This window comes from Sus scrofa, chromosome 14 (assembly GCF_000003025.6).
Source record: "Sus scrofa isolate TJ Tabasco breed Duroc chromosome 14, Sscrofa11.1, whole genome shotgun sequence".
NCBI classification, from domain to species: domain Eukaryota; kingdom Metazoa; phylum Chordata; class Mammalia; order Artiodactyla; family Suidae; genus Sus; species Sus scrofa.
This window is the reverse complement of record NC_010456.5, coordinates 11,882,019-11,894,652: the sequence shown is the minus strand read 5'-3', so window position 1 is coordinate 11,894,652 and position 12,634 is coordinate 11,882,019. Positions and strand designations below refer to the sequence as shown.

General features: G+C 39.9%; 1 protein-coding gene across 1 annotated transcript in view; it reads right to left on the bottom strand.

Moving 5' to 3' along the window:
• Positions 1–12,634, bottom strand: part of ELP3 (elongator acetyltransferase complex subunit 3) — a 107,134-nt gene that overhangs the window by 45,428 nt on the left and 49,072 nt on the right. Inside the window, exons 9-10 of the mRNA XM_021072278.1 lie at positions 11,016–11,142; positions 2,506–2,699 (exon numbers count right to left, since the gene is read on the bottom strand). Of these exons, the coding sequence (XP_020927937.1) occupies positions 2,506–2,699; positions 11,016–11,142 (321 nt within the window). The remainder of the gene's footprint in view (positions 1–2,505; positions 2,700–11,015; positions 11,143–12,634) is intronic.

Below are 12,634 nucleotides of genomic sequence, written 5' to 3'. Positions count from 1 at the left end.
GTCGGATTCATTAGCCACTGTGCCACAAAGGGAACTCCGCCAGTTATTTTTCAGAATGTTCAATTTGCATTTGTTTGTTGTTTCCTCATAACTAGATTCACATTATGGACTTCTGGCTGCGTAACACATAAGTGATGCTGTGTTTTCGACACATAATTTCAGGTGGCACACAACTGTGACTGGTACTATTACCAATTTTATTGACTTTGATCAGCTGCCAGGCTTATCAATGGTCAAGTTACTCTTTTTCACTTTGTAACTAAAGAGCATATTGTGGGAGGTACTTTGAAACTTTGAAACAATGTACAGTCAATTCTCCTTATTCACAGGGTTGCCAGGGACACTAACTTAGTGAATATGAAAACACTATTCCTAGGAGAAATACAGGGTTAGATTCCTGTGAGCCTCTGGTCACAACATCCCATCAACTGATCAATACATGGCCTTGTTGTACATGTGTTTCTGTTTAAGGTCTCTCTCTCTAAATAGATAGATAGATGATTCATTAACATTGAACTGACAGCCAATGGTGCTATGTCCGAATGAAGCTAATCTAACATATGCATCTTCTCCACAAGGCACAGCATAGCTTTCTTGCACTCAGAAACACTATACAACACTTCAGCGCTGTACTTAAGAGGCCATTTTAAACAGTAAAATCACCAATAAATAGCACAAAAATGCAAAAACCATGGCCATTAAATAGCCTGTGAAAAGGACACATGCATGCACACATGGCACTTATTATCCTTTGTTACATTTACAATTATTTCTATATCTACCAATATGGCAAAAACCACCAGTTCACACCAATATCTCCTATTTCAAAACACCATGGGGGACATTCTAATTTTCTCCTTTTTCATATTTGTAATTACCTTTTGGGATAACAAAAAACCCAGTTCCCATTATCTTTAATATTATCTGCTTATCAGATCAACCCCCTACAAGTTACCGACCTTTTGTTGCTGTCCTTGTCTCTGCAGCCCTTGGAGACATCCTCCTCCCCCTGCTAAGCTCTGACAGCTGGTGCCAGGTCAGCCCGCAGTGAGATGCCCTCCTACACATCTGGGCTGCAACAGCCTGAACCACACCTCTTTCTCCTCTTCAAGCAGCCTCCCTCTGAGCTCTGGGCCCTGTGGCACCCCATGTGGATGCTTGCACTGCTCAGTATCTCCTAATGTCTTTGAGACTGAATTGTTCCAGAAGAGTTGAAAAGAAGAGGAAGGATAATGTACATAATTTTCTTCTTCTTTTTATGGCTGCACTTATGGCATATGGAAGTTCCCAGGCTAGGGGTCACATCAGAGCTGCAGCTGCCAGCCTACACCACATCCACAGCAACACCAGGTCTAAGCTGCATCTGCATCATATGCCACGGCTTATAGCAATGCTGGATCCTTAACCCAATGAAGGAGGCCAGGCATCAAACCCACATCCTCATGGATGCTAGTCAAGTTCTTAACCTGCTAAGCCACAATGGGAACTCTAATGCAAATGATTTTGAAAGGTGAATTTTCTATCCACTATCTCCTTAGTATTTTTAACTGAATTTTAAGAAATAGAGATCATTAAGCAGTTTAGGTTCTTAATGTGGGCCAATCATTTTAAAAATTTAAGAAAATCAATACACTGTGGCAGAAATATGTATAGCCTTTGACCTTTAAGCAAATTCATAATTATATATCCTTGATACTTTTCCTTTACTTGACAGTTCTGCTTTCTATTATTAATAGCACAATCTCTGTGCTCAGTGGAGTACTAGTCACAGCAGCTAACTGGACAGCATCTGCCAGTCCCCATTTCACTTTATATTGGTAATACTGGAATCTGGGCAATTTTTGGCAGGGTGGTGGAAATGTGCCTTAATGACCAGGAAACGCAGGAACGGCTTTGTCAGGACTGTAGGTAAATAGGTAAATTTACGGTTCTAAATGTTTTCTTCAAAGTTATGTTTCTAGTCTAAAAAATGTTCACAACTGTAAATGAGATCTTAGTTTCTCACTCCTGGGGGGAAAAAAACCTGTTAAGATGATTTCCTTCACACCATTAGGAATACACCACTCTTTCCCCACGTTTACATTAATATCTGTAAAGAATGCTTATTGCTACTCTTTTTCATCAGAGGCTCCAGAACAAGGAAATCAGATACATGGTTACAGGTCTTCCCCCACACTAGTTGCTGTATCTGGATTGAAGCAGATCTTTGAAAAAGGAAATGCTAGACAGATCATCAGCTCCTGGAACCAAACACCATGCCTACCTGCCATCATCCTCATCTCCTGGCTCGTGGATGAATGAACACAGGAATAAATGTGATACTGGCAAAGTGGCTTGGACCTGCTATTCTTTCATTTTCATCCTATTTACAGATAGCATTCTAGGTGTCCCATTTTTTAATTAAAAAAATCAAACCCTTCAATTTGCACTCAGACTATTCTCATTGGAACTGTGGACAGAAAGACCTGTCACTGATTATTTCTGGCACAGAAAATAACACAGTACCTCTGTACTCGGTACACTCGAGTCCATGGGGGTACAAGGGCCAGGATCCGGGCCACCAATTCGATCAGGTCACTGGGAGAGTAACTCTTGTATCTTCCTGATTTCCACAGCTCATAAAGCCCAGTTCCACGAATCACCAGGGTAGGGTAGAGTTTCAAACCATCGGGACGAAAAGCAGGGTTCTCAAAAAACTCCTGTGAAGAGAGAAAGTGACTTCTCCATTAGTTAGGCAGAGGTTACTCACAGTAAGGCTGCAATTCTGGACTGGTTTCTCTCACACCTATTTGGTCCTTAGACTGCCCTTCCTTTCCATCAAGTGAGGGAAGGCAGACAGAATAGAAACTCACTATTTTTACAGTCTTCACCGGAGCAAAATAATGTGTGTGCTGGACGGCCAAGCCCTTGCTAACCCAGCCCCTGTCCGCTGCCACGCTGTCACGGCATGCCACCCTCACCACCTCGCCTTTCTGCCTCTGCAGAAGCAATTTCCTCCACCTGGAAATTTCATCAGTTTTTCTTCATCGAGCTAATCTTCAGGTCTCAGCTCGAATGCCAATTCTTTAGAGAAGCCTTCCTGACCTTCAAATACAAATTGTTTCATTTAAAACAATTTTTTTGGAATTCTGTATTATTGCTTTCTTAACATCATCACAGTGACAATTTCTCTGATGCCTGTCTTCACCTTTCACCTCCAGACTGTCTCCTCCTTTAAAAATGGAATACAAAAAAAAAAAAAAAAAAAAAAAAAAAAAAAAGGCAGTTCCCATTGTGGCGCAGTGGAAACCGACTAGTATCCATGAGGATGCAGGTTCGATCCCTGCCCTTGCTCAGTGGGTTGGGGATCAGGCACTGCCATGTGCTGTGGTGTAGGTCACAGACGTGTGGGTCAGATCCCGAGTTGCTGTGGCCGGCAGCTACAGCTTCAATTCAACCCCTAACCTGGGAACTTCCATGTGCCACAGATGCAGCTCTAAAAAGCAAATAAATCAATAAATAAATACTGGAATACCTTTAGCTGTTTAAGCTTTTGAAAGTTCTGACACCGATCATCAGCTGGCCTGCAAACCTACAATGTTTACTAAATAGCCCCCTGCAGAAAAAGTATGCCTACCCCTGGATATGAGTATTTTGTCCTCAGGACAACTGGCACCAATCCTAACCCAGATAGACACTGCCATTCATTATCTGGCCACTGAGCAATACATCTGATTTGTCTCCTCTGACACAGTCATTTCCTGTGCTGTATCGTCCCCGCTGGCTGCCTTATTTCTTGACTTGGGATGGAGCAAGGAGACACAGGCATTCTCCTTCCCAGGACTCTGCACTGCCAAGCTGCTCTTATCTTGCTTTTGCTTGGCATGTGATGGAGGAGTCAGGGTGGACTCACACAGCTCCCTCTCACCCCGATCCCAGCGCTGGCGTCTATGCAGCCAGTGGTACTGCATCTGTGAACTGTGAAAATGCTTTTTTATCCTGTGCTACATTTTTCTTGCAGAGCTTTCTATTGTTTAACTTGCTTTTCGAAGAAATATGACTATAGACTTTTCGATCTCTCTCATTGATTTCTGTTGTAGTCTTAAATGCTATAATCTTTGTGCACCATTTGCTCTTAGGGCTATTCTACTGCAACTGTAATTTTCTCTGTAACATTTATATATTAAAGATTCATCACATCTGTAATAAATATTCTATAGCCATCCACAAAGAGTATGTATGCAAGTCACTCTCTACCTAGTCTGCATCCATACTGGAACAAAGGACTTCAGTAAATTACTTCTGGTTACTTACATAATAAATTTAGGAGACATGTGGGCTGAAATACTTCTTTCATAAGAATATTGATGAATAGAATTAGTTTTGGACTTCTGGTTAAACATAGAGAATTAAAATATGTGGAGTTTTTTCCCTTCGTGTTCAAAATCATACTAAAATAACAGCAAATAATTTTTTCAAAAGCATAAACCCAGAAGAACAAAGAGAACATCAGATGAGACAGGAGGGGCAATAAATTTTGGCAAGACAGAAAATGGAAGATTGGTAAATGACTTTGCAAATGAAGAAAACAGCAAACATACTATCTGCACAAGGGGATATGGATGAAAGAGTAGCTCAGTCACATCAGAGTCCCAGGAAAGCTCATGGAGCAGAAGTAGCAGGAACCAGGCAGGATGCAAGAGAGCGTGGGAGCAAAGTCTGTACACAGAGGGATTTGCCCCTATTCCTTAGTCCTTCTATAGGCAGTCACCTACCTGTTCATTCCCTGGAGAAACTAAAAGTCACTGGACTCTGAGATTCCAGGTACAAAGAAGATCTGGGTGAGGATCAAAGCTTGACAACAGGAAGATAAAGTGAAAGCCAGCACAGTGACTGGTGGACTCCTGCCCAGTGCTTTGGACGCCAGCAGCCAATTTTCTGTGACCTACACACACTCCCCAAGAAAAAGAGAGTTCACCTCTGGTTTAATCAAATGGCCCTAAATACGAGTTCAAGATACTGACATATGGGAATCCCCTAAGGAAAGGAGGGCTTATTGCATGAACATCCCACAGGCATCCCAGCAGATAGCCACAAAGAGCTTGGTTTTTCACCCCTTACTTTTAAAGTTGACCATTTGGCTAAGGATTAGCAGATACTTGGAGCAAAGTCTAGAACATGAAGGTCAAACCAAAACAAAAAGACAAAAAGGAACTTGAAAGAAACAGAGGCATTGCATGAAGGAAAAATAAAACTTAAAAAAAATCCTATAATTCCTTTAGAGAGATAAGATATATTACACCCATAGAACAATAGGATGCTACAGAAAACCAAACAATGATAATATAAGAACTCTTGGAAATTAAACCTGTAACAAAAACATCTAACAGGAAAATTGAAAGATAAAGTGAGAAAATAATAAGCAGAAAAAGAAGACAGATGAAAAAGAATATGCATAATAGGAGTTTTAGAAAGAGAACACAGAAAATGAAAGAGGAAAAACACACAGTAGTACAAGGAAATTTCTCAGATGACAGAGTCCTTCAAAACATAGTATGGTTAATTTAAAAAAACTTTTCAGACATACCCCTGCGAATTTTCACAACATATAGGACAAAGAGAAGGTCCTAAAATTTTCCAGAGTGAAAAAAAAAAAAAAACAGGTAATAGGGTAATACATACTACAGGATTAAGGAATAAGAACATTATGCTCCTAAACAGCACTACAAGAGCTATATGACAGTGGTCCAATGTCTTTAAAAAACGAGGGGAAATAATTTTATAGAATTCTTGAAGAGTAATGGTAGAAGAGAGACATTTTTAAGCATGTAAAAAGCTCACTTCCCATGATGAACTATCTCTTAGAAAGCTTCCAGGGAATGTGTTTCAATAAAGGAATAAACCAATAAAAAGCATTAACTTGATTTCCAAAACCAAAGGATCTAACCCCAGAGAGTAGAGTTGAGGAGCCCTCAGGAAGAGCCCTGTGAACCAGGCACAGAGAAGTGCCAGTCTAGTGTGGAGCTAGAAGATAAGACCTCCAGGAGCTATGTCTCTGGCCTAAAAAAATAATTAAGAGGAATTCTGGAACAGCATAAATGAATCTGATTAGGAACCATGAGGTTGTGGATTTGATCTCTGGCCTCGATCGGTGGGTTAAGGATCCAGCGTTACCGTGAGCTGTGGTGTAGGTCAGCAGCTGTAGCTCCGACTTGACCCCAAGCCTGGGAACCTCCACATGCCTGGGGTACAGCCCAAACAGCCAAAAAAAAGGGGGGGGGGCAGAATCTCAGAGAAGACCTGATAGGCATGTGCAAGAGAAAGAGAAAGAGGCTTTAACACCCAGAAGGCACATCTGAAGGTTACAGCAACTCAGGTAACTGATAAGCAAATTTAAAAAAAGACATTTTTACTGCCAATGCTAGGAAAAACAAAAGTTATTTAAGAAAAGAAAGTATAGCATAGTATATTACTTGGTTCCATGTGAACCATAATAATTTACATAAAAATTGTAGTGTAAACATTGACTACTAATGTCACTAAAATAGTGACTTAACAATACTGGGAGAATGGGAAGAGAGTTAAAAGAATTAACAGGTTAGGAGTTCCCCTCGTGGCGCAGTGGTTAACGAATCCGACTAGGAACCATGAGGTTGCGGGTTTGGTCCCTGCGCTTGCTCAGTGGGTTAACGATCTGGTGTTGCCGTGAGCTGTGGTGTAGGTTGCAGTCGCGGCTCAGATCTGGAGTTGCTATGGCCTGGGAACCTCCATATGCCGCGGGAGCGGCCCAAGAAATAGCAAAAAGGACCAAAAAAAAAAAAAAAAAAAAAAAAGAATTAACAGGTTATAAGAGAATCTATCTACTGATAATCAGAAAAAAGCAAGCCAAGCAATGGATTGAAGAAAACAGCGGTAAATATTAGGATCCCCAAGCCCACCAACAGCTGAAAGCAGCAGAGGACAACTGTGTTTTGAGACGACTCCTAAAAGACTCAGTGGATTTTCAAATATTATTTAATAACAATTTTATTAACTAATACCTTTTATATTATAAAGGTAAAAATTAATTTAGTAAATATCATTCTGGTAGCAATGTGGATGATACATTAGAAGAGAACATTACTGTGGCCATGTGACTTAACTAAGCTGTTTACCTCTGCAGTGAGCTGACAAAAGCATCAACTATAAAGATGTGGCAGTGGGGATGAAGAGTAGGAGACAGCTTTGAAAGATATTCAGAGGGAGTGGCAAACAGGACTTCTTGTCTGATGACATACAGGGTAGTGGGAGCAGTGACAACAGCAGCAGCAAAGATGTACCGAACCTCACAATGCACCAGGCATTTTTCTAAGTGTGCTGCATGTATCATCTCTGCCAATCTTCCCAAAAGCTTCATTTCAGAAATGAAACTGTGGAACAAACTATAACCACCCACTACTAAGTGGTGGGACCAGGAGTCTCAAACTAGGCCCAGTCTGGCTCCAGAATCCAAATAGGGAAAAAAGAAGGCTTTTTTTTTTCCTTCTGCTTTTTAGGTCTGCACCCGAGGCATATGGAGGTTCCCAGGCTAGGGGTCCAAGAGGTGCTGTAGATGCTGGCCTACGCCACAGCCACAGCATCCGAGCTGTATCTACAACCTACACCACAGCTCATGGCAATGCCGGATCCTTCACCCACTGAGCAAGACCAGGGATTGAACCTATATCCTCATGGATGCTAGTCAGATTCGTTAACCTCTGAGCCACGACAGGAACTCCAAAAAAGTTTTAAAAGTGTAAAATGTACTGCCTACTAATTTAGGAAAAGTTGTGAATTCCAAATAGGCCCAAACAAGAGTTCCTAAACAAAAACTAGTTTTGAGATTTTTCAGTAAAATTTTTATGGAAATACCTTAGATATAGAAAAGTACACAAAACTTAAGTGTATGAGAGATTTTTACAAATCATGTAACCAGCACCCAGATATTCAAATCAAGAAAAAAACACATTACCAAAACCTTAGAAGCCCACCACATGTCTGTTTCCAGTTACAATTCCACCCAAAGCTTTTGAACTTCATGTTAATAGAACTGTATGTTCGGTCATCTTTTGAACCTGGTTTCCTTTGCTCAATACTATGTTGAGTAGAATCAGCCATGTTGGTGCATGAAGTCATAATTAATTGACTCTTACTTTTATAGTATTTCATTGTTTGACTACAATGCAACTTATTTATACATTCTGCTTTAATGGACATGTGGGTTGTTCCCAATCTGATGATAATACCCACAGTAATTTGTGACCATGTCTTTTGTAAATATATGTGTCCATATGCGTAGGGGTAGAATTGCTGGGTCATGGGTCATGGAGTATGCATATATGTTCAGTTTTAGCAGATACTGTCCAACAGTTTTCTAATATGATGTGCCAATTTATATTCCTGCTAGCAGTAAATGAGAATCCCAGTTGTTCCATACTCTTACCAGCACTTGCTATTGTCTTTCTTAATTTTAGCTATTCTTAGCTATTCTGACAAATATATAGTAGCCATGCGCTATAATTTTAAATTTCATTTCCTTGAAGATTAATGACTTTGAGAACTTTTGAATAGTTTTATTGAATATCTGAATATCCTGTTTGTGAAGTGCATGTTCAGGTTTGTTATTATTTTTTCCCATTATCCTATGAAAGCAATCTATAAATTAACTTTTCAGAGAATTTTCCTCTAGAGAGAAATCAGATTTCTCATTTTAGCTCTATTTTGTCACTCATTTGCTAGGTTGCAATAGGAAAGGCATATGGTCTACGCATTTTCCCTGTGGGTTTCTTTGAGAAGATTATAAACAAGCAGATAAAGCTGTTTACATGAAGGGCTGTCTTTGCAATATTATTTCTGAACTATTCTTTATTTTAAAGACACTATAGGAAAATGAATAGTGAGATTCAGCCATTTGCTATTACTTGACATGTCTTTTTTTCCAAGGGTACTTAAAGTTATGAGTTCTGGCTATATCACTGGCCCACCTAAGCTATATTAAAGAAAAGTGTGTCTTAGGTACCTTTAGGGCTTGAAGTCTGAGTACTCGGCTAAGAGTACTAATGAGAAGATATTAGACTTCATGTCTATTATACAGTCAATGTGGGGAAATTAGTAATATCTGTGAACATGTGAATTAATGCTGTCTTATAAATGGGACTTTAGCTGTAATTCATAGGCTTAGAAATAATAAAAATATACTTTAAAAGAATTATTAACTTCATAAATAAGGCATGATAAATTCTACTCTAATAATCAGAGCAAAATAAATGTATTTTTGTAGATGAAATAACTTGATAATTATTTTCATCCTCTTCTCTAAAAGGATATCCCTGGAGTTTCCTGATGGTGCAGAAGGTTAAGGATCCAGCGTTGTCACGGCTGTTGCTCAGGTCACAGCTATGGCATGGGTTTGATCCCTGGCGGGAACTGCTGTGTGCTGTGTTTGCAGCCATAAGATAAAAGGATATCCCTCAGGCACTTTCCTTTCCCTACCTGAGAATCTGAAGGAAAATAGAGTTTTGACCAATCCCATTTCCCAAGACAACATGAATCAAGCTAACATGTGAGAAGTAAAACCAAGCCCCAGAATTAGGTATAAAAATTCAAAGAAAAGAAGACTAGAAGAAAACAGAACATTTTCTTTCACTGTTTAATGAAATCCTGGAAGAAAAAGGCAGTTCTAAGCTTAGAAGTATTGAAGAAATCATCACTAGATAAATAAGTAAATACGACAGATCTGACAACAGAGACAAAAGTAAATGGCCAACGTTAGGTTGGGGAAAATATTTGGGTTTTTTTTGGGGGGGAATATTTTTAACAAATATAAAAAGCAATGAATCCATAATGTCCTTACCTAGAAAGTTCATACAGTTAATATTAAAAATATTCACATTCAATTGAGTAGTCAGAGGACAAAAACATACAATCCAAAAAGATGAAAGAATTATACACATTAAATACAAACCTGAAAATTTATTACTTATAATTACAAAATACAAATTTTTTTTTGGTCTTTTTGCCTTTTCTAGGGCTGCTCCCTGGGCATATGGATGTTCCCAGGCAAGGGGTCGAATCGGAGCTGTGGCCCTACGCCAGAGCCACAGCAACGCGGGATCCGAGCCGAGTCTGCGACCTACACCACAGCTCACGGCAACGCCGGATCCTTAACCCACTGAGCAAGGCCAGGGACTGAACCTGAAACCTCATGGTTCCTACTCAGATTCGTTAACCACTGTGCCACGATGGGAACTCCACAAAATACAAATTGAAATGGCACTTTTATCCAACAAACCAACAAAAATAAAAACATTAAATGTATGTATGTGTATGTGTGTGTGTATAAAATACATAAACAGGAGAGAATTATCTGGGGAAAAACATAACTCTGCTAAAATGTGTATAAATTGTTACAACCTTTGGAAAAGCAACTAATTAATATGGTTAAGATTCTTAAAGTGTTTATACCTTCACCTGTTAATTCTACTCTAGGAAATGTATCCTAAAGGAATAATCCTAAATACTACAAAAACTTATAGGCATAAAACCGTTTACATGCAGTCTATTTATAATATCAAAAATTAATAACATCTTCAGTTTAAAAAAATGTTGGAAGTGGTTAAGCAAAGTGTGGCCAATTTATCCAAAGAAATTAAGCATTTAAGCATACTCACATTTTAACAGAGACCAGGCAATAACAGGAACAAATGCTTGTTATAATGTTAAGTGAAAAAGCTATGAAAATAATTACCTGTCACACATGTTAGTTTTGTCTGTGTGTACAGATGTAAAAACCACCTCATGCCCTAAAAAAGCTAATGCATAAGGAAGTCCCGGGAGTGTATTACAACATGAGGGTTTTATCTGGTGTTGGGGCTATAAGTGACCCCTCCTTTCTACTCTGTTATAATGAGGATGTACTGCTTTAATACTGTGGAGAAAACCAACAGTAAATAATCAAAAAGAGCAGAGAGGGCAGAGGCAGCATGCAGAGGCACGCTCCAGGAGTTCAGGACACTTACCGTAAACTGTTCAATGTCTCTTTCAAGTCCCACATTTGGCAGATCAGGCATCATATGAGCCACAACTTTGAAACCAGAATCTTTGGCCAGGTGAAATGACTCACAAACTGCCTTCACAGTGTGGCCCCTGAGTAAAGAAAAGTCACTATCTGTTACACAAATACATGAGTACAAGGTACAGAAGGAAAATGATCTCTGAGACATGTAGCAGCAGCTCCACAATAAAGAATAATATGGTTAGGGTAAAAGAAATCCTAGAAAGTCATTTCTACATCTCCACCTCTGAGAAGGCCTGGAAAAGATAATTCTACTTCTGAGCTGTTTCTCAGAATCCCCTTATGCCCCTACTCAAAGTTCTGACAGTAAGTAACTGGGGGTAACAAGAGTCAATGTAAATTCAAATTATTTGGTTTGGCAGCATCAACGCAAATAAGCTTGCTAATGTAAATAAGTAAAAAAACAAGAATAATGAGGGAGTTCCTTGGTAGTATAGTGGTTAAGGATTTGGCATTGTCACTGCTTTGGCTCAGGTTTGATCCCTGGCCCAGGAAATTCCGCATGCCACAGGTGTGGCCACACACACACACACACACACACACACAAAAATAATGAGCTCAAAACCATGCAGAAGCAACATCTTGTTCTGCTCTCTCTTTTTACAAATAATTTCACTTGGAGAAAGAGAGGGAGGAGGAGGGATGGGAGGGAGAGGGGAGAAGGAAAGGAGAGGAGAGAGGGAGAGAGAGATATCTATATGCAAAGTAGATTTCACTCTGGTGGGTTGGAGAGTCCTAAAAAAAGTAAGAGAATGATTTAGTGACAAGACAAACTCATTTGGGGCCAGCAGGATAAATCATCTTAACATTTTAATGCTACACCCAAGGAAGAAACAAACCTAATAACAGTTGGGGCTACCATAGACTGAAGCCCTGTGTCAATCCTTTCACCACTGAGACGTTCCCATTCACCACAAAAAAATCCTAGAAACCATGGACTCCATCCTACTCTGTGAAGGTTCCCATCCATTTCCACGGCTTCAATCTCGAATGGCTTTTTGCTAATGACTTCTCCACTTACAGCTGGGCCAGGCCTCTCTTGCGACACCACACCCAAATATCCTACACTCCAAACTTGTATTGGACAATACTGTAGTCACGAGGCACATGTGTTATTCAAGTTAAGCTTTTTTTTTTTCCCCCATCTTTTTAGGGCCACATCTGAGGCACATGGAGGTTCCCAGGCTAGGGGTGAATCAGAGCTGTAGCTGCTGGCCTACACCACAGCCACAGCAATGCCAGATCCAAACCACATCTGAGACCTACACCACAGCTCAAGGCAACGCCAGATCCTCAACCTAGTAAGCGAGGCTAGGGATCAAACCTGCATGTTCGAGGTTACTAGTCAGATTCGTTTCCACTGAGCCATGATGGGAACTCCTCAAGTTTATCTTTAATTAATTAAAATGAAAAATTCAGTTCCTCGGCTGTGCTCTCACAGTGGACAGTACAGGTACAAAACATTCCAGTCACTGTGGAATGTTCTGCTGGGCAGCCCTGCTCTAAAGCAAACCTTCAACTGGTTGTTCCACAGGTATCTAAAAAGTCAGTTTATCCAAAATG